General features: G+C 45.1%; 1 protein-coding gene and 1 long non-coding RNA gene across 2 annotated transcripts in view; one reads left to right on the top strand and one right to left on the bottom strand.

The window, feature by feature from the left end:
* Positions 1 to 6743: 6743 nt before the first annotated feature.
* On the bottom strand, positions 6744 to 10333 carry JUN (Jun proto-oncogene, AP-1 transcription factor subunit). The gene has a single exon (XM_037498772.2). It carries the CDS (start codon positions 9944 to 9946, stop codon positions 8945 to 8947), a length of 1002 nt encoding a protein of 333 aa, XP_037354669.1. The 5' UTR covers positions 9947 to 10333; the 3' UTR covers positions 6744 to 8944.
* A 517-nt stretch (positions 10334 to 10850) lies between these two features.
* LOC119236174 (uncharacterized) overlaps positions 10851 to 22051 on the top strand; it is an 87702-nt gene continuing 76501 nt past the window's right edge. Inside the window, exon 1 of the long non-coding RNA XR_008550425.1 lies at positions 10851 to 11043. This is a non-coding gene — a long non-coding RNA (uncharacterized LOC119236174). The remainder of the gene's footprint in view (positions 11044 to 22051) is intronic.

Below are 22051 nucleotides of genomic sequence, written 5' to 3'. Positions count from 1 at the left end.
AGTTAGTTTTCTTCCTCAGTTTCCTGATATCCAAAATAGCTGTACCTGTGGCACGGAGCTTGTGAGGTTCAACTGAGATAAATTCATGTGACAGTACAACTCAGGAGCACTGTCATGTACAAAGTGTACAAAGCAAGGTCTTTGGAGTCAGAAAGACCTGAGCTTAGCTTGGTCGCCCACCAGTTACTTATTCCATAAACATGAATAAGACCTAAATCTCCACTTTTCTCATCTGTAATATTTAGCCCTAACATTTTTCCTTGTAAATAGATAGTATCTGCTAGATAGTATCTGCTACGTCATAGAAACTTAGTAAATGATATCTATTATGTCTAATACATAGGTGTTAGTTGTTTTTATCACACAATGGTAGATAATGTTATTTCCTATGTGAGTAGTTAGGATATGCCAAGTACTGCTACAGTAATAAGCAGCCCTCAAATCTCAGTGTCTTAAAACAACAAAGGTTTAATTCTTGTTCATGTTAGATCGTTTAGGAGCCAAGGTTGATGGACTCCCTAACTTTGTGCTTCCACAGAGATAGTAGAAACACTTGTCAAGGCAAGTGAAAAGAAACATTATTACACACACATTAATTACACATCACATTAATTATAAAGGCTTCCACCTGGATTTGATATAAGTCACCATTGCTCATATTTCATTGGCTGACACAAGTGATAAGGTTTCTCACACAACTTCAAGAAAGTAGGAGAGAGGGAAGTACCATTCTACCTTGCATCAAAGAGAAGAAGTAGAAATATTTGGTGTAGAGCACTAATCATTACCCAACAACCCCAAAGCCACCTCCATCTCACTTTTTCCTTGCAATCAGAGGGTTATTTTTAATTTACTTAAAAAAATTTACCTTCAGTTTTAACTCTTTCATGGGCTTAGAAAAATATGACTGACCCTAGGGCCTCCAAGGTGGTGCAGCAGGTTGAGTGCCACACTGTGGAACTGTCCAGGTTCGATTCCCAGCTGGCCAGGGAGATACCCACATGGTGTGGCAGACCTCTCCTGACTCACCCGCTGCTCTCCTCAGCAGTGCTTTCGGTTTGTCTGCCTGTTCTGCTCCTTGCTCTGTCTCTGTTGAATCCTCTCACTCTCCCATGCCTCTGGCCTGTACCCCAGCTGTTATATAAATAAATAAGTCTTTTTAAAAAAAAAAAAGAAAAATATGACCCTAAGGAGTAAATCATGACTATAGATGAATCTTGGTGGTCCCACTGTCTGGCCAGGGGTGAGTTTTGGTATAGGCATGTGACCTGTTCTCCCACTATGGAACCCAAGGGAGAGTCTATTAAGATGGATGTAGTGAGTGTCTAAGGATGGTTTCTTTTGCTAATGAATTTAGGGAAAGATTAAAGTAAACATCCTTGCATTGCTGGTGATTACCGTGTTTACCTATGATGCCAGGAACTGCTGCAGCTATCTTGAGTCCACACAAACAATTTCTTCCAGACTGAGAATGGTGGAAAGCCCCTGGAAGATGATGATGTCACTGAGTTTCCATATTAGCCATCCCTGGACATATTTCATGTGTGGGTTTCTTTTATAAAAGGTATATCACATGGTTTCACTTATAGCAGGAATATAGGGAAAACAAATAAGACATCAGTGTAAAAAAATAATAACAGTACAAAACACAGCAAAGCAAAAATGGACAATTATAAGCCAGAGACATCCTGCAGGGGAGGAGGAGGGAGAGGGATCAGAGGGAGGGAGGGAGGAGCACAGGGGACTGAGGTGATGATGCAGGGGTGCATTGGGGAAGGAAACTCTATGGGGACTACACCTGAGGGGGTGGGGGGAAGCAAATATTGTTTAAAAATGAACAATGATGTAAAAATATAAAAAAAAATAAAAAACAATAAAAAATTTAAAAAATCTATATTATGGAAGATTAAGAAAAAAGATGTCTTCTGTAAGCATCTTTCCAGATAGAATGATCAGTTATGTAGCAGCATGATGGCCTGCTTACTCTTTTTCAGGATTCGTAGTAAGGTCAGGCCAAGTTCTTCCTTCTGAGCATGAACCTAGAAGCTGATGGACAGGCAATCTTACAGTGATTTGGGAAAAACCCAAATTCTGTCTGGGTAGTTAGTGAAAACTATCATCTAAGAAGGCAGTAACTTAAGCAGTGATGAATTTTAGTGGGGACACATCAAGTTTGTATGGGAAGAAACTAGCAGGGCTTCTCAGTGCTAAGTGTTCTGGCCCCTCCAGAGAGGAGGAGTTTCTGTAGCAGGGCAAGCAGAGTTCATTCGACGGTGCTGTGGTGTGGATGAAATATCCCAGGAGACTATCTGATTACTTTTGCTCAGTTGCTGTGCACATCAAAGAAACTTCTGATAACTAATCCAATTCCTTGGGGCCCTTGAAGTAGAAGTAGGGACATGTGATGGGCCAAGGGACCAGAATCACCAGGACGTCTGGTTCCTGGAATAAGAGATCATATGGTTCTGGGTGCCTGAGCACTTACTCATGGCCTCCGCAGTTACTGGATTGGGGCCTCAACAAAGTCATTTAAAACTTACTACAAACCTGGGCTTCCGTCCTGTGAAACACAGCCACTGACCAGGATATCTCCAGGGTAATGTCAAAAATACAAGACTATGAACTAGTGAAGTACAAACCCCATTGCTCATTGCCCTCCCCTTTACTCACTCCGTTTCAGGAATGCACTCCTCTTAACCCATTGTGTACCCCAAAGCCTCTCCCTCATGCTGACTCTCCATGTGAAATTCCCTACAACTACTCTTCTGCTCTTCACCTGATGAATTCTGAGCTATCTACTGAGTCTCAGTTCTGTATTTCTGCAGAGAGTTCTTCTTTATCCCCAATCCAGTTTATATTATCTCTTTCACAGTGCCTAGTTCTTCTTCATTGTACTTGTCAAAGTGGAGAACCATACATTTATTGGTATATTTCTTTACAATTGTGTCTCTTATCAGATTATAAACTCCCCTGGGGAGCATTCTGTGGATTTCACGCTCCATTGCTTTCCTAGGACCTAGCACAAAACAAGATTTAATGTTAGCTGCTGAGTAAAATGAGTGTCGTATGAATGTAAGGTGTTATTATCCAGTTTCCCAAACTAAAAACATTGACCTCTTTGTTTATACATTGAAGAGTTCATTTAATCTGAGTCAATTTGAATTTAATCAATTCTGGGTGGCCAGATAACATCGAGTTTGAGTCCTACGGGTGGGGACAACTCGGTACTGTGACCATGGAAGGCTGCAGGCCTCTTTCTTTCCCATGTGTTTATTTGAGCACTCTGACATTGGGAAGGCAGGCTCTGCACCAGTTCCTAAGGTGACTTTTCTTCAAGTATCAGATTGTCACGGTGGAGAGGCGACAATTACGGAACAAGTAGAATAGGTGACAAGTGAACTTCCTGATATCCTTCCTTAGGCCAACTTGTCAGAAAGTTGTGCAGGAAGAAATGGGGCAAGCCACTTTCTTTCCACTCTGCTTCCACCTCTAGGACTATTTAGGCACCGCAGCATTCTAACTCAAACTAAAAACTACTCTCTTTTTTTTGCATTGGTCATAGTTTTATTTATTTTTATTTATTTTTATTTTATTACATATTTTTTACATCATCATTCTTCATTTTTTTTTTTACAATATATGCTTTTTCATCTTAATTATAGTGCCCATGAAATTCCCACCACCAATTCACCTGTGTTACATCACCATAGTCCCTTGTGCTCTTCCCACCCATTTTGATCCTACTCCCTTCTCCCTCCCTGCAGAATGTCTCTGTTTTATAGTTGCTTGTTGATTTTGATTAAAACTACTCTTCAGTATTATAGTTGAGCCTTGAGCAACACAGGTAAATGTTTTTTCTATCCGTGGATTCTTCATTTACAGATTCAACCAATCTTGGCTGTCAGCTGGTTGAATCTGCGGATGCCAAATGTACAGATAAAGACTGCTTTCATAAGGGAATTGAGCATCCTCAGACTCTCCTAAGGTGGGGATTGTGTGTGTGTGAAACCGATCCCTCTGAATAGGGAAGGGTAGACTGTAGTTAAGTTTTGAGGGAGTCATAAGTTATACTCAGATTTTTGACTGCCAGCGTCGATGGTTGGTGGGGGGTGTGGGAATGGAAAGTGTTAGTGGGTGCCTGAACCCCTGTATTATTCAAGGTCAACTGTGCTTTCTTTACCTGCTTCTTCCCCATCAATCCGTCATCCAAACTTGTCAGAACAAATCTTTGTTGAGAGAGTCTATGTCCCTTCTCTGTTATAAATTCTTCTATGTGACTCCATCACCTACATGGTAACCATCAAACTCTTAGCATGGAATAGATATTATCTCACCACCTGACTCTTAAGCATTCCTGCTTCATCTTTCTTCACTTTTCTTCTTGCATGCTCATTCCCACCTTCTCCAAAATCAGCTTATAAATCCCTAACCACATCACTTTTTTCTTGCCCCATGCCTGTGCATGCAAGTTCCTTCTCCAAGCTTTTCTGCCTGGTGAGTCCCATCAAATCAGTTCAGATGTCACCTTTCTGAGAAGTCTTTCCTGCTAATGCCTCCTCCCCTCCATCTGCCGCATCTTTCAGCTTCATCTCTGCACTCCTCCCTATCAGATTGTGAATGCTCCAAGAATGGGGATTGTGACTGGCTTATTGAACCTCCACACTTTGTACAGGGCCTCAAAGAAACCCAGGCTCAGAGGGAGGCTTTTCTTTGGAATGTCAAAAGTCCAAAACCAAATAACTGGGGCCAGCTTACAGAATTAGGAAGGGATAGTTAAATTTTTGGAACCATTCCAGCTTCTACTCCCCTTCCCCTCTCCTATGAGATGCCTCTATACCCACATAGAAATAGGTGATGGAGGGCCTCCCTTGGTGGCTCAGTGGTTGAGCGCTGGGTTGTGAGGCTGCCCGCAGCCTCTGCAGCGCCAGTTTGATCCCCGACCACCAGCGACGGTCCCACAAAAAAAAAAAAAAATAGGTGATGCGTTTTTCTAAATTCAACCAATGTATATCTTCTCTAACAATACAAGGATATGGGAAATATTATTTTAGTATAGTCCTTGTCTCTGTCAAGTAAATATTGGATACTAATATTTATTTTCAGTTAAATATTGGACCCCTGATATCTATTAACTTTACAAATGCAAAGCCCCCCTGCTATTACCAAAGAAGTAGTTGTTTTTAATAAAGTCACTTTTTATGCCTGCTTAATAATCACATATTATCCCCCCCCCCATGCCTACCTCCAAGTCCAGGCAGACCCATTTTATTTTTTTAATTTTTATTTTTTTAAAGATTTATTTATTTATTTATACAAGCACTGGGTACAGTCAGAGGCACCGGAGGGTGAAAGAATTCACCAGAGCCAGAGCAGAGAGTAGCAAGCAGAGTGACGAAGTACACTGCTGAGGGGAGCAGCGGGTGGCAGGAGAGGTCTGCTCGCCATGTGGGACCCTCCCCCAGCAGCCAGGGATGGAACCGGCGCTACAGAGACTGCGGGCAGCTTCGCAACCCAGTGCTCAACTGCTGCACCACCGGGGAGGCCCAGGCAGACCCATTTTATATGAGAAGATGTCCACTTGTGTTAGCACATGAGGGAAGAGACCCTCTGTGTGGCTCTAAGAACATATTTGCTAATAGTATATTTTAAGAATATCCATTGAGAACCATGCTTTAGAACTTGGGCACTGGCCAGCTTTGACTTTTCCGTAGGTCCTCATTCTGTCTGGATTTGGCACTAGAAACGGATGAGGTATATTCACTAGAAGAAATAAAGACCTGGGGTTATACTGGAAAAGGGTTTATGTTCCATTCTTCATTTAGTCATCTCACACTTCTTTTATACACATCTTCTAAATACTAGGCATTGCACTAGTAGTCAACAGATGAGTAGGATGGGGTTCTAGATAGGAGACACAGGTACCATAAAGATGTGCCAAAAATGCCATAGAAATTCAGTGGGGAATATACATTCCCCATATACACCTGATGATGGGGTTAGTATAGAAGGATTCACAGAAAAGGAGCTATTTATGCCAGGCCTTGAAGAATGGGTAGGATTCATTAGCTGAGCCAGAAGGAAAGGTATTCCTGGAAGAGGGATGAGCATAAGCAGAAGCATACAGGGGTGGAAAGATAAGTTTCTTATAAATGAGTATGTAGTGATCCAGTTTAAATGTTTTTGTTATTTTTTGAGAAATGAAAGTGCAACAAATGAAAATATGAAGAGTGTGTATACACACACACACACTTTTGTAAGCATTTTCGTTGAGTTCATAAACCTTTTACACCAATGGATAGAAAGGGTCATGAATCTCTGACTGAAATATATATATACATATATTTACATATATGTAAAATAAATGAAAAGGATTAATGACTTTGTTACCAGCTTCATCTTCTCCAACTAGTGTTTTCCCCTCCCATAACTCATTGAATACCTATAAGAAAATTAACCTTTGAGTGTCTACAAGTAATTAACTGATTTTTCTGTCTTCAAAGTTTACTTTACCACAATTACTTCTGCTACTCCTCTGGATTAGAAAGTTTAGGATTTCAGGGATTTATATTTGGAATATTAGTTGAAATGAATGTAAAATAGGCCTGAGTTTCAGGCTTTTTTTTTTTTAACCAATGGAGTCAAAAGCAAACTTGGGAGTGGTGTGGCTTTTCTGAGTTATACTGTTGTCTGGGCTTAGTCTACCTTTGCAGGTAATTAATTCCCCAGCCTGCTTATTTTTTTTCTAGTTGGCTCTTGTTTAGCTGCCACAGAGCCCCACCCCACAGTGCTTTATTGTCCCTTTGCTGACTATTCCTGCATATGGTCAAAATCAACTCACCTTCCGGGTTGCTGACATCAGCAAATTCCCTGTTTGGCAAACTGGGCTCTACTCCCAGTAACCCTTTGTTAAAGAAGCATTATTACAGTGGAGTGGATCAGATGGCTCACAAGTTTGTCCAATCTCTTCCACTCCTAGATATACTCCTAAGGAGAAACACTTTATGTCTTTGGATTTACAGCCACAGGCAGGATATTAGCACTCCCAGACCTGTTGGGTACTAGAGCACTGTTAATGAGCAAACAGCCCTGCCTCAATTAGTGGTTTGTGAAATATTCCTGGATATCAAATTGCTTTTGCTGCTTGATAATCACTCTAGCTCTTGGGATGAAAAACAACCAAGCAAAAATTGTTCCCCTGTTGACTACTGCCTTGTTGATCCCCTCAGTTATATATCTGTAGACAGAATTCAAGTTTGTTGTTTCCCCAGAGCTAAGATTTGATTTACACATGTAATCATTGGGTTGGTGCTCATGTTTTCTCTTGCAAATCTTTTCCATAGTATCTAGATTATCATCTTTTGAGATGGAGTTTATAAGAATTAATTAAACAAGACTGATTATTTTAGAAACAAATTAAGAAATAAACTATAGAAGGATCCCAAATGGTAAACTGTTATAATCTCTTAGTCATAGGTGTTTGTGTGTGTATGTGTGTGTGTGTGGAGGTAGAAAGAGAGAGACAGAGAGAGAGAGAGAGAGAGAGTGAGAGAGAGAGTTTCAATCATATTGCAACTTCTATGTTGACTCTTTCTAGTTCTTTACTTCTTAATTACCTTCCGGTGGTGTTAATGTTAACCCCAGCAACCGAAAGCTTCAGTATATCACTTGAGAAAAAAAAAAAAAGTAGTAAAGGGAAAGGAATTCAAGATCTGTTATTGGTATTTGAATGTTTATTTGTGTCAAGAATGCTGTTATAAATATTCATAAGCAAAGACCATCTCGTTTACCTAGTTATTATTAAAGTGAAGATTCCAAATGGGAAGTACACATCTTTTGTAAAAATCTGCCACTGTTTTCTGCTTTAAAAAAGCATCTATTGTTTCTACTAACAAAAATGGTCACAACATCTATAATCTGATATAATCTAAACTTTAAAGTGTATGACTTCCCGGTGGGCTGTTGCTCTCCACCCAAAAATTCACTGTCCTCTGTAAGCAACTATATAGATAGTTGGGGGAGGCAAGACTATAACTTGATGAGAATACCAGTTAAAGTTATTTCTAAAGTCCAGTAGAGAACAGCTTTTACTGTTGATAACAAGAAGCACTGAGAGTGACTTGAAGCCTTTCAAGTCCGCTTAGGTAGGTAATCTATAGATAATGCAGAAAAGAGGTGTGTGTGGGGGGGTTACTTTACCCAATATTTTATTGTATTTTCTTAAATATCCTTTCTGAAATTTTCAGAAACAAAACATAAAAAAATTATATACTTTATTACAAATGGTAAACTCAGAGTGCTTCCAAATCTCTTATTTACAAACAACACTGGGTAGGACACCCAAACAAACAAGCATGAAATAACTTACAAAGGCATGAAGCTGTTTATTGACAGTAATCAGCTTTCATCAAATTAAAAAATATATATATGTACATACACAGTTAAGGAAGGCAGGCCAGAAAGAGTTCGTTTGTAGGATCAGCCTTGTTCTCACAAACCTCCCTCCCACCTCCCCTCCCCCAGAGCCCCCCTTTTGTGTTCTTAAGGAGTACTACAGAAGCGATCTACAGTCTCTAGAGCAGTTTGTAACCCCTCCCCCTCCCCCTTTTAATACTGAACGAGATCGAATGTTAGGTCCATGCAGTTCTTGGTCAATGTTAAAGAAAAGTCTAACGTTCTGTTTCTCGCGGGGACAGCCCGTCCGCAAAGCGGGGCAACCCGCAGGCAGCCACTCCTTGGCTCCATGCCAAGGAAGGGCGCGCCAAGTCCTTCCCACTCGTGCACACTGGGGGCGCCGTCAGGACGCAACCCAGTCCAACTTGGATACCCTTGGCTTTAGTCCTCTACTTCTTTTTTTCTCTCTGTCTCTTGCAACTTGTCAAGTTCTCAAGTCAGTCTCTCTGTGTTATTTTTTTCTCCTTTGCCCCTCAGCCCCCAGAGTCTCTCCTCAAAACGTTTGCAACTGCTGCGTTAGCATGAGTTGGCACCCACTGTTAACGTGGTTCATGACTTTCTGTTTAAGCTGTGCCACCTGTTCCCTGAGCATGTTAGCCGTGGACGCCAGCTCCGAGTTCTGAGCTTTCAAGGTTTTCACTTTCTCCTCCAGCCGGGCGATCCTCTCCAGCTTTCTTTTCCGGCACTTGGAGGCGGCGATGCGGTTCCTCATGCGCTTCCTCTCGGCCTTGATCCGCTCTTGGGACTCCATGTCGATGGGGGACAGGGGCGGCGTCTCCCCAGGCATCTCGGGCACCGTCTGCGGCTCCTCCTTCAGGGCCTGCAGCCGCGGGTGCTGCACCGGGATCTGCTGCGGCAGGTGGTGAGCCTGCGGCGGCTGCTGCTGCTGCTGGGGCTGAGCTGAGAAGGCCAGGCCGGTGGCGCCGTAGGAGGGCGCCCCGCCACCGCTGCTCAGAGCGCCGGGGTTGAAGTTGCTGAGGTTGGCGTAGACCGGCGGCTCGCTGTGCAGGCTGGCGCTGAAGCCGCCGCTCCCGCTGCCGCCCGCCACCGAAGCCACCGCGGGAGCCACCATGCCCGCCCCGCTGACCGGCTGCGCCGCGGACGTGACGCTGGGGAGCGTGTTCTGGCTGTGCAGCTCGGCCAGGGCGCGCACGAAGCCCTCCGCGAAGCCCTCCTGCTCGTCCGTCACGTTCTTGGGGCACAGGAACTGAGTGGGGGTCGGCGTGGTGGTGATGTGCCCGTTGCTGGACTGGATGATCAGGCGCTCCAGCTCCGGCGACGCCAACTTGAGCAGCCCCACGTCGGGCGAGGTAAGGAGGTCGGAGTTCTTGGCCCGGAGGTGCGGCTTCAGGCTGCCCACCGGGTCCGCCAGGTTCAGGGTCATGCTCTGCTTCAGGATCTTGGGGTTACTGTAGCCGTACGCGCCGCTCTCGGACTGGAGGAACGAGGCGTTGAGGGCATCGTCGTAGAAGGTCGTTTCCATCTTTGCAGTCATAGAACAGTCCGGCTCTCCGCGTGCGGTTAGTTTGGGCGGCGCGCACAAGTTTCGGGGCCGCAACAGCGCGCAGGCCAGCCGGGGACACTCGCGCCTCCCCGGGCTCTGGGCGAGGAAAGTTTGTCTAGGAGCGCGCGCGCTCGCCGGCTGTCCTGGCCGCTGCGCCCCGCTCGCCCGCGCGCTCCAGGAAACGCAGGGTTAAGGGGACGCCGCCTGCAACGGACTCGCCGGCTCGCGCGCGCAGCCCGGCTTTGAAAAGTCGCGGTCACTCACTGGGCGTCCTCCGGCGCAGCGCTCCCCGGCGGGCGACGGCGGCTCTCTCGGCGCGGCCCCGCCACTGGCCAGCCGGCGGCCGATCTCCGCCGCCCGGGCGCGGACGGCTGCTCCCTCCTCCGCTGCGAGCGGGAGGGCGCGCGGCCGCGCAAGTTCAGCAGCCCGCGCGAGCCGAGCGGAGCGAGCGCGCGTCCCTCGCCTCGCCTCGCCTCGCCTCGCCTCTCGCCGCCGCCCGCGCTGCTCGGCGCCGCGGCCGCTTCGGGAGGCAGCGCTGCAAAAGTTCGTCTCGGGACCCGCGACCGCTTGTCCCCAGTCCTCCGGGCCGGGAAAGTTCTCTGTCGCTGCAGCCGCTCGCCGGACTTCCCCGGGCGGACGGGCGCCGCGCGCCGCGCTGTCAGCAGCGCCCGGGCGGCGGGGTTCTCCCCCTGGGGGCGGCGGGCGAAGGGGTGCTCCGGGCGCTCCCCAGAACACCAGCCCGGGAGCCACCGGCGCTAGCTCTGGGCCGTTGGTGAGAAGATGGCCAAGAAAATAAGATGTGCGGCTGGGACTCTGCTGCCGTCTCCCCTGGCTGCGCCGTCTCTCTGAGTCCGCGCACCTCCACTCCCGCCTCGCCGCCTCAGCCACACTCAGTGCAACTCTGAGCCCTTATCCAGCCAGAGCTCAACACTTATCTGCTACCAGTCAACCCCTAAAAATAGCCCATGATGTCACCCCAAGGCCTTTCCATTGGCTCGCGTCGCTCTCAGGGGGGCGGGCCCGCCCGTCGCCATGGAGACCCACCCTAGAAGATTCTTCACCGGACCCGCGGAGGCTCACGGGATGAGGTAATGCTCCGCTGCCCTCCTACAGTTGGGCCCTTCTTTCTCCGCCACCCCCCGCCCCCTCCCGCGCGACTCGCGCCCCGCTCTTCCCTCCTCCCGGCCCCGACGCGTCTTTCCCGGCCCGCCTGGTGCATTGTGGGCTGACGTCTTGGGGTTTGACCGTCTAGTGACGGTGGCTGCCGCGAGTCGTGCGGACACGGGCGCTCGCAGCCTCTGACAGACCCGGGCTGAAGTTCAGGACCGGGTCGAGAAGGCGGGGGGTTCGGGGATCCGGAAGGCCGGGGAGCTGGGCCGGGGGTCCGGGGCTGAGGGCGCGGGGCGGGCGGTATTTCCCCACTTGAGGGGTTCGGAGTCACGCACGGGCACTTGGCCTCCGCGCGCGGGGCGGCGAAGCCGCGCGCCGGGTCGGTGCCCCCCCCGCACTTCCGGGGGGCGGGAGCGCCTCCCTTAAGGTGGCTCAGTGAAGTCCCCGAAGGGGGCGAGCGAGCGTGGGCTTCGGTGTCGGGGCGGGCTGGCTGAGGTGGCCCCCCACGTTGACGACGCTCCGAAGTTTGTCTCCTGGTCAAGTTCAGGAGCGACCTTCCGCGCCTCGGGCTGCGCCTGGAAGCCGAGGGATTTGCATTTTTCGAAACTGGGCGCTCAGCTGTCGCCGCTGCACCCCCTCTTCACCCTCCTGACCACGGGAGAGAGGGTGCGGGGGTTCACAGCTCTGCCCCGGTGGGGAGGCTTTTTGTCGGGGCTGGAACTAGGGGGGCAGCTCGGCGTCCTGTTGGAAACGGGTGTTTAGGGAACCCGAAACTCAGGGAAGCCGTGTGGTTGTGTATACTCTCCGCCTCCGCGCGCACGCACACCCTCACCTCCCTCCTTCTCTCTCTCTCTCTCTCTCTCTCTCTCTCTCTCTCTCTCTCTCTCTCTCTCTCTCTCTCTCACACACACACACACACACACGCACACCCCTTTATCTCTCGGATCTGCTTCTCGGAAAACCAGTCGCGAGAGCTGCAGACACTCGCCAAAAGTCCCAAGGCGACTCCTGGGTACAACTAGGATTTCAAATCTCGGCTCCGGCGGGGTGGTGGGCCCATATCCTGTGTAGCCTCTAGGAAGCGCTAGACACATGTAAGTGATTGCTTTTCTGTGGTTATGTTATCCTGTCCCATCCCCCAGCCCTTAGGGGCAGAAGTGTATGCTGGAAAAAATACCCAAGTCGGGAATCGTAGGTTCTTTCGTGGTCAGCGCTGCTAGGGCGAGAACTGAGCAAAACACCGAACTTTCCTGAGCCTCGGTTACTTGCGCGAGCCACCCCACTCGAGTGAGTTAGTGCAGCGTGGTTCCCCCAGGGGTAGGAGACAGTCGCCAAACAGCCCCCTTTCTTGCCCTTCCTAGGCATTTCCAGAGCTTCCAAGGAATGCCAGGATATAAGAGAGAGATTTGGCAGGGCCAGGTCTGCTGATTCCTGGGAGTGATGGCAGGACAGGGTGAGAAGTCAGCTCTTCCCCAGGGCGTTCTCCGGAGCACCGGCTCTCCAAGTGGGACAGGCAGCAGCAGTTTACTGTTTCTAGGTTCTGATTCTGGCCTTTTAGCTTCTCACCGTGGGTTCTTATCCCGGAGACTTAAGATATTTGTGACTTTGAAGAGTTTGGAATCAACAATGCAACAGCTGCTGGCGCCAGGGAAATCCTGATAACTTTTCTTCACTCCAGGGTTTCAGCTCTCATTCCCTCAACAGAGAAAACTGGCTGCTGTGAGCCTGACACTGAGCTGGAGTGGGGTTGGGGTAAGGGCTACAGTAAGCGACAAGATTCTGTAACTTCACCCATGGAGGGGACAGTCTCCTCTGGAGAATCATTTGCCTGATTTGAATCATTTTATTTTGTAATCAGGGAACTGCTGTACTCAAATTTTTAAAATAACAGAAATAAAAATAAATTTCATGTGCCAAGCACCTACTATCAGGCAGACATTCATCTAAGCAATTTAAATATGCTGTTTCTCCCCACAACCATCTTGAGATGTGCATATTTGGCTTTCACATATAAGGGCAGAAGCTCCAAGAGCTCGGTACCTCCTCAGGTCACAGACAGCTGGAAACTGACCTCAGGTCTGTATTATATTCCCAATTCTATCTTCTCAGCTCTGGGAGACTTTCCTGTAAAGTATTAGTTGTCTGCAGAGGAAGTGGTGCTTAGATGGTGAGATAGACGAAATCATCTTCCTGATCCTTTGTAACTCCTTTCAGAGCTCCTGTGCTTAGAAACTTAGGACTTTGTATATATATCTTTTTGTCTAAGATTTCTGAGTGTTCCTCTCTGCCTTATGTGATTTAGTAGCTTAGGGTTGATTTTCTCCTTATGTTGCAAAAGCATATTTTGTCCACAAAATGATAGATCTGTTCATGTTAACACCCCTGCTTGGAGCCCTCATTGGCTTCCCCTGAAGACCAGGAGTGTTTAGCTGCCTTTGCCTAAGAGAAGGGGCTTTTCCTTTTTGGCTCCCGGTCTCCAGCATCACCTCTCACTCCCAGTATCAGTCAGGATAACCTTGGCTATGCTGCCCTAACAAAACAGCCCTAACAACTCAGTGGTTTACCCAGGGGAGTTTATTTCTCCCTCATGCTAAAGCCCACTGTGGGTCTGCACAAAAGCTTTGCTCACTGTGAACACTCAGTGACTTGGGTGGTTGAAAGCTTCATCTTGACACATGATTCTCATTAGCTTGTCTGGGGCCAGAAAAGAGGGTAGATCATTCACAGAGCATTCACCTGGAAAGTGACACACAGCACTTCTGCTCACATGTCAGTGGCCAAAGCAAGTCACACGCCATGCCTGATTTTAAATTTCTAATCCTGTGTCTTGAAGAGAGATACTAATGTTCACTAAATATTTGACTTCACTGCCACAAGCAGAATTCCCTCATTCTTTCCTCTTCAGAGAGGAAAGACACACTTAATCGCAGTAACAAGCTCATTTTCCAGATTCTGGGTGATGTAGAATAGACCCTCTTCATCAGCTGCCTATGTACCTCTGTTTTGAAAGGCAAGGTATTTACCCCGCACATCCTCATGTAGCAATGGGGCAGAGACAGTGGACTCTGGAAAGCAAAAGAATGAGAGACCGCAGTAGACCCTAGTCCGCTTCTGCTCCCTGAGTGTAGCTGCTCTTTTCGTTGTTTTCCATGAGCCTTGGTTGAGGTGTCTTTTCTACATCTAAATCAGGCTTTAGGGAAATATGTTTTTAAATAAGCTTTGGAGTACAGAGTGATAATAAGTTTTAAATATGGACTCCTTTAAGCCAGGGTGATGTTGTTTTGGCAGGACAACTCTCACAAAAAATGCAGGCTTCTTATCTATTTCATTTCAGGCATATTATGTGCCAGTAGCCATAGCCAGGGTTTTTCTAGATATATGGTTTGCCATATTTCTTTGCTTTCTTGCTGTTATGCCTGTTGATCTTTCTCATTCTTTCTCCTGACTTGCTTTTTTTGCTTTTTTTTTCCATTTTTTAATTTTATATATTTTATATCGTTTTTCATTTTTGCACAATGCATGCATTTTCATCTTGGTTATAGTCCCCGTACAATTCCCACCCCCACCTTGTTTTGATCCTCCCCCCTCCTCCCCCCCTCTCTAGTGTGTTTTTGGTTTATAATTGCTTGTTGATTTTGATTTTTACTTTATTATAATTAGTCTTTTTGAGTGCTTTGTCCTTTTTGGAATTTAGTGGGAGAGTCACACTTCCAGGACCATTTTGTCCAACCGAAAGCACATTCTGGGTAATAATTTATCCACAGGTTTGTACAGTAGGTTTGAGGCTTTTCCCTTTATGTGATCCATATTTCAAAGCTGATTTTAATTGTTTTTTTCTTGCTGCGAACAATTCTTAATTTTATATTTTACTAGTCGAGATTGAGAACTGCCTCTTCTAACACTACCGATCTCTACATTTATAGATCCTCTCTGCTGTCTTTCATTCCTTCTTGCAATCTGGCCAAATCTTTTCTGAGCTCATCTGTATTTTGTAGTAAGTTTCCGAATGCAGCCAATAACCATGAACACATGCTAGTAAGATGTAGCTTTATAATTTCTTGCTTTAGTTCACTGCATTCATGATATACCTCCTAAATGATCACAGGAGAATATTTAATAAAGTCACTATTCATTTGGCTTCTGATGAGTGTGCCCCTCTTGATGAATGTTCATTTTTTATAACATTACCCTATATCTAAGTGCAATTTTTTTAGTCATGATACTCTAGGTTTTCTTCCATAACAAATAACTCTAGTCAGTGGCTTACCAAAAAGCCTTTATCCCTTCCTCCCACTACATATACAGTCTCAGAAGTCTTCAGCTCCATGTGCTTACTCAGAGACCAAGTCTGGAGAGGGTTTCATCTTGATGCATATCCTTGATGGGAAGGAAAGAAAGGTGAATTCTCTTTGGCTTTACATGCTTCCTCTCAGAAATAATGCATTACTTGCATTCACATATTATTGGCCCAAAACTAGTGACCTAACCATGTTTGACTGAAAGGGTGCAATAAAGTGCAATCCTATTAATGTTCCTGGAGTCAGAGAGCTAGAAGTGCATACCTCTGTGTAGGGTAGCAATCCAAAAATATTTCTGACTTACAACTACAGTTATTTCTCACTTATACTGCATGTCCTTCAGGACTGGGTGTCTGTTCATGCACATCTTTTCACACAGTTCTAGGACCCTTCCTGAAGCTTTGCTGATTGTCATGGTAGACAGAAAAGAACAGGATGATTAAAGCTTCTGCAGAGAGCACTTCACATGGCCAAGCCTGATGTCAGTGGGGAGGGACAGCAAGTGTTTGTGAATCGTAATACAGTCTACCACACCCTGCACTGCACATTCCCTCCATTTTTTCTGAGGCTCAGCCATCCCAAACATTTTCCGTTCCTCTGACATCTTCTTGTCTTTCCATTTCCTTTTTATCCAAGAATGCCTCTTAGCAAACTCCTATTCATCCTTCAAGACCCCGCTCAAATAATTATACCCTCTGAAACTTTCTGTTATCCCATCTCCCACTCTACTCTCAAGTAGTTATTATCTTCTTTCACTCTCACCACACTGGGACATCTACCTGCAGTAGGAGAATGTTTGTCATATAATCTTGTAAATGCCTTTTTGCGTCCCTGACTCCAAGTCCAGGAACTGTGTCTTACTCATTTCTGTATCTCCAATTCTTAAATGCAGTACCTGGCACACAGAATAGAAGGCCCTTAGTAAATGCTTGTTGATATTTTAATAGCCTTTTCCATAGTGTAATTAAGTGTTTTTTTTTTTTTAAAGATTTATTTATTTATTTATTTATACAAGCACTGGGTACAGTCAGAAGCATAGGAAGGTGAGAGAATTCACCAGAGCCAGAGCAGAGAACAGAACAGGCAGAGTGACGAAATACACTGCTGAAGGGAGCAGTGGGCGGCAGGAGAGGTCTGCGCACCATGTGGGACCCTCGCCCTGTGGCCGGGGATGGAACTGGTGCTGCAGAGGCTGCGAGCAGCTTTGCATCCCAGCACTCAACGCTGCGCCACCGAGGAGGCCCTTATAAGTGGGTGTTTTAATAGTGATAACTCAGAACAAACAGAACTCCGTGTAACTGAACTCTGCCCATCTTTCCAACCTCATGTCCTACACCTTCAACTATTTTCTCCTCATTTACTAGGCTTTATCTCATTGCCTCTCCCTCATTTTGGGGACAAATTGTCAAATATCAATAATTCCTTGGCATTTTTATACATGAAAAGTTGGAACATGTCAAACTCCCATGCTAAAACGCTTAAGCACCTCTTAATGGATTTGGGATAACCCCCACAGTCTTTACCTTGCCTGTGAGAGCTCATGTGGTCTAGGCTATGCCTGCTCCTCTAGCCAGAAATGGCCAGTAATCTCCCCTCACTCTGTACCAGTCAAGGCTGTACCAGTCAGGGTAGCCTAGCTTACACTACAGTAAAAAACAATTCCAAATACCAGAGACTTAAGACCCAAAACTTTATTTCTTACTCCTTCTCCATGTCTTTGAGGGTTGTTGACAGGGTTGATCAGTTTGACTCTGATTATATTGCCTTCCTGGAACCTAGCCTCATGGCACACTGACTTTCAGGGGCATTACAGATCTTGTGGTAGGGGGGAAGAGAGTTTCAAAGGGTCTTAACCAGGCAATTAAGTGCCTTTGCCTGAAAATGTCACATGTCACTTCTCACATTTCATTGGCTAAGAGTAGTCTGGCCCCACCCAGAACCAAGGAACCAGGAAGTGCAATCCTACCTGCCTGGAAGGCAGAGAACTGCAAGTATTTGTTGACCAGCCCTATGACTCCCACACTGGGCCTTTTTAGTTCCTCAAACAAGACAAATTGTTTCCTGCCTAAGAATCTTTATCTTAGCCCTCCTTTCTCTTCTGTGTTTCCTGGTCCAGTTTTATCTTCCTTTGACTTCAAGTTTCAATGATACCTCAAGAGACTTTACGTGATTTTCATACCACACTGTACCCCATCTAAATTAGATTCTCCTCTTATGCTTTCTCCTAAGTTCCTGTGTTGTATTTTTCTTTCGAGGAGTTGGGATTTGATGAGGATAATACATAACACCCTTCTCTTTCACTCTTGAATTCAGATCTAGCTGAAAGTTAGACACAGCAATGACATGAATGGAGATAAAAATGTCAACTTGATAGAAGACATAGGCTCAATGGGAGGGCATGGCCACAGTGGACTTCCTAATGTTTCTTTATTTTTTAAAGATTTATTTATTTTTATATAAGAACTGGGGTACATGCCAGAGGCACGGAAGGATGAGAGGACTCACCAGAGACAGAGTGGGGAGCAGAACAGGCAGATGGACCGAAATTCACTGCTGAGGGGTGCAGCGGGCAAGACAGAAGAGGTCTGCCGCGCCATGTGGGTATCTCCCTGGCCAGCTGGGAATCAAACCTGCACTGCAGAGGGCTCTCACAGCTACACAGCACAGCGCTCAACCCACTGCGCCATTGGGGAGGCCCTTCCTAATGTTTCAACCCTGAATTAAATTTACCCATTGGACCCTGGCGGGCAGTTGCAGGTCTTTTCCAAAAGAAGAGTGTGTACATCCTGTAGACAAATTGACTCTGAAAATAGAGAACAGGTGCTTGAGATGGGCATGCAATCAGATAACTCAGCCTCTTCCATAAGGAATAAATAAGGGATGGATAACATGGGCAAGAGAGTTGATCTAGGAAATGTCCCTTCCTGGAAAGCTGAAGTCAGGAAATGCAAATTTCCTCTTAATAAAATTAATCGTAATTTGTTATACCATATATCTTCTTGTAATGGGTGAGTGTGTGCATGCATGCTTTATTTAAGACCTGTCTTGCTTACTAGAGACTAAGCATCAAGAGGGCAGGAAACACATATCTTTTTGTCTTCACTGTACCCATAGCACCTAGCATAGTGCTTGACATGAATCTAGTGTTTAATAAATCTATCCTTTGTATTAGGTCCCTGAGGAAGTTCTCTTAGATCAACTCTCTACAAAATTAGTTCTCATTTGCTTGAGACTATTTTCCACTTTTGGTATGTTCCATTCTCTGCTTCAGTGGAGTTAGTCAGCTCGGAATATACAACTACATCACAATTGGGGTAAAGAGGCAGAAATGATGAAAATTGAAAGTGAATTGAGCTGTCAGAGTTTGTGTAGATTAGGTCTTTTGTCAAGGAGGAATGCATATCTGTTGTGCATACCATGCACTTGATGGTGATATCTTTTCAGCATTCAGTCTTTTCAACAAGTCTTAGGGAATCAGAAAGTGACAAGGGTCCTTACAGTTTATTTTCCCAGTCCTCTCCCTGATGAGGAATACTTTTGGCAGCATATTCACTACTTAGACACTTCAGAGCTGGGGAGTGATCTTTCTACTGAATGCTGTTGGGTAGATCTTGTTGGGAACTTGCAGACTTGAAACTGTAGAAAAGGAGACAGCAGCTCTGACCAATCATAGAGCTCTCTGAGAAGGTTGCCAAATGTGGAGAAACCTGACATCAGCCCCATGGAGAAGAGTAGAAAGAACTGGAATATTTACCTAGGGGGAAGTAGAAAAAACTGAGGGCAGAGATGTATGTGTTTTGTGGTCAAAGTGAGGGAAATGGTTAGAAGTTCAAGGGCAACGCTGCTCTATATAAGGAAAAACTTTCTGAAGTTATAGTTATTTGTCAATGGGACAGTTGCCTTAAAAGTAGAGTTCATCCATTCAGTATATGTTTATTGTCCATGCGGTACCTGATACAATGCTGAATTAGTTTATGATTTTTCCTATGATCCTATAGTAACTTGCAGTAAGCATCCCTCTTTTTCAAAGTAAATTAAAGCCATCTGAAAATAGTCTCTTTTAGAGAATGGGAGTGGTCACCAACATTAGTGGTTTCTCAGTTCTAGAATTGACCCTTTTATTTCAAAATTTGAAAATCTAGGATGATATTTTCTCATGTTCAATGTTAGTTTGATGGGCTTTTTTTGATCAAGACAAGTGTTTTCATGTTATCAAAATTACCTGCATTTCAGATCATTTGAAAAGACTAGTTACTCCCTTACCATTTGTGGCAGAAGAACCCCAAAGTGTTAACTAAATTCCTCTCCCTTTCTCTCCTGCACATACAGCTAAACTAAATTTCTTGACCTCTGTTATAATTAAATGTGACTACATGGCTGGGTTTCAGCCAATACGAAGGGGATGAATGTGATGTGTACCAATTACAGACCTGGTTCAGGAAATCATCTCACCCTATCGCCTGGCTAAATATCAGAGATATAGAGAAGGACAGAGCCACAGATGGAAGTCAGAGGCTTGTACTCCGAATAAACTGAGCCAGGATCTCTGAATCACCGTTGTGGGAGGTTGCCCACTGGCTATGAATATTTGCATTGAACTTTGTCTGAATAGAAATCAACTATATATTGTTTTGGAATGCTGAGATGTTGGAATGCATTTGTTAGATCTGCTGTATCTTCTTTGGTGTTGCAGGGTTTTCTCAACGAGAGAATAAATACCAAGCTGAAGTCAGAAACTTTATTCTGCACTTTCCAGTTAGAAGAGAATTAGCGGAGGAGGCTAGGCTTCCTGTTGTTAATGTTTTCTTCCCCTCTAATTTATAAACTTCATGAGACATATTATATCCTCTTCTATATTTAGTCTTTCACTGGATATTTATTGAGAAATACCAGGTGCTTCAGGGGATTTCAGGCAAAATGTAGGTAACACATATTGTTAATACTTGTTTAATCCACAATTTTTGAGCTTTTACTCAAAAAGCTTTGTGGAACCACTGGTAAGCACTGGTAAACAAAGGCTACAGTACCTGCCCACAAGTTGGAGTACAGCAAGAAAAAGAGTATCTAATAACCAGGCAAGGCTAGTCGAGTATGATAATACTTTGAGGAAGGGACATCTGTCAAGGGTAGCAATCAGAGAGTTGTATTCTAAGGAGTTGACAAATAAACTGAGACCTGGGGTAAGAACATCCAGAAAAAGACAAGGTAGTGGAGAGATAAAGAGTGTCTCAGCAAGAAGAAATGCAGATACAAAGGCCAGAATATTGGGTATATTTGAAGTGACTGAAAGGTAAGCCAAAAAGGAAGAATAGCGAGGGTGAGCTGAGAGGAGGGCCTTGTAATATATGTGAGTATCTACCTCCTGAATATGTCCAGAAAGCTTCATACTGTAATATGTATATGCATTTACCTAGGAGGGAATGTGGCTGATTAACCATCAAGATGACAACTGTTGTGATATTTGGGTATTTTCTATTTTCCTCCTTATGCTTCTCTTTTAAAACTAAATATAATAGACATGTATTACACGAATAATAACCAGAATCGAAATGTTTCTTCTTATTAGTTGTGACCACGCTGCTGTCTCCCATTGACCACTCACAATGGGGGCCATCCTGGGAGCAAACTGTAGTCCTGAACTGAACAGGGAATCTGCAGCTAGCCTTGTGAAGGTTCTGTTCAGTCTGCTTTCCCTCTGTTTCACCAGTGTTTACTGCAGTTTCTGAGTAGCAGGAATTAGTGACTTTAGTCCTAGCTACATGACTATGTAACCTGGAGACACTGGGTCAGCATGCTCATGATTTTGACCTACCTAAGAGGCGTCCCACTACAGAGGCTGATCCTTTACCTGTTGGCCTATGTCACTAAAATTACCTTTTCTGTGATTCTGTCATGCCCTTTGCCTAGTGATTTAGTAATAAGGGAGAGAGCTACTGATTAGTTTTTAAAATTAGGTAGGAGGTTGTTTCCCATTATTCTGTCCACTCACATCTTGATTGGCTGGGCTGTTCGGGTGTGGCCAAATCAGTGATGAGGAATATTTGCAATGAACACCCATACACTTGAAAGTCTTGAAACACTGTTTCAATGTTCTTTAAATTACGTTGCAGTAACAGTGCAACCCCCATATCACAGATTTAACACAACGTGAGTTTGCTTCATGCATGTTATACTTCCATCCTTTTACATTTAATCCTTACTTCTGTTACTCTGAGATCCCCTGTTCCAGATATTGCCAGTTTATGTTACAGGGAAGAGAGAAGCCTGACACCAGGGGATAGCTCTTAAAGCTTTGCCCTCATGTTACTTCCACTCACCTTCAATTGACGAAAATGTGTCAGGCTTGTTAGGAAGGGGCAGCATATATTATGATGAACATATTCTCAGCTCTTGGAGTCTCAGTTTCTTTATAAAATGAAATTGGTGAAATGCATTATAGTATTTTCAGATCATGGTATATCTTGTGGCCATTTTAAAAGATGAGTTAAATACTCTTGAAAAGATGAGTTGACCTGGAGAAAATCTGTGATAGAGGGTTCCAAGAAGAAAGCAAGTGGCAGAGGAATGTATATAGATAGCATGGTCTCATTTTTGTGTAAATTAAAAAAAAGTTGTATCTGAGTATATTTGCTAGTATGAGAATATTAATAAAGGCAGCTGATGTTTAATGAGTGCTTCCATCGGGTGC

Source organism: Talpa occidentalis, unplaced genomic scaffold, assembly GCF_014898055.3.
Source record: "Talpa occidentalis isolate TD23 unplaced genomic scaffold, MPIMG_talOcc4v2.1 talOcc4.9, whole genome shotgun sequence".
NCBI lineage: Eukaryota > Metazoa > Chordata > Mammalia > Eulipotyphla > Talpidae > Talpa > Talpa occidentalis.
The sequence above is the reverse complement of the archived record's forward strand: the minus strand, read 5'-3'. Positions and strand labels throughout refer to the sequence as shown.

Bases quoted from the DNA above. Each gene is read 5' to 3' on its own strand.
- JUN (XM_037498772.2), bottom strand. From the start codon at position 9,946: ATGACTGCAAAGATGGAAACGACCTTCTACGACGATGCCCTCAACGCC.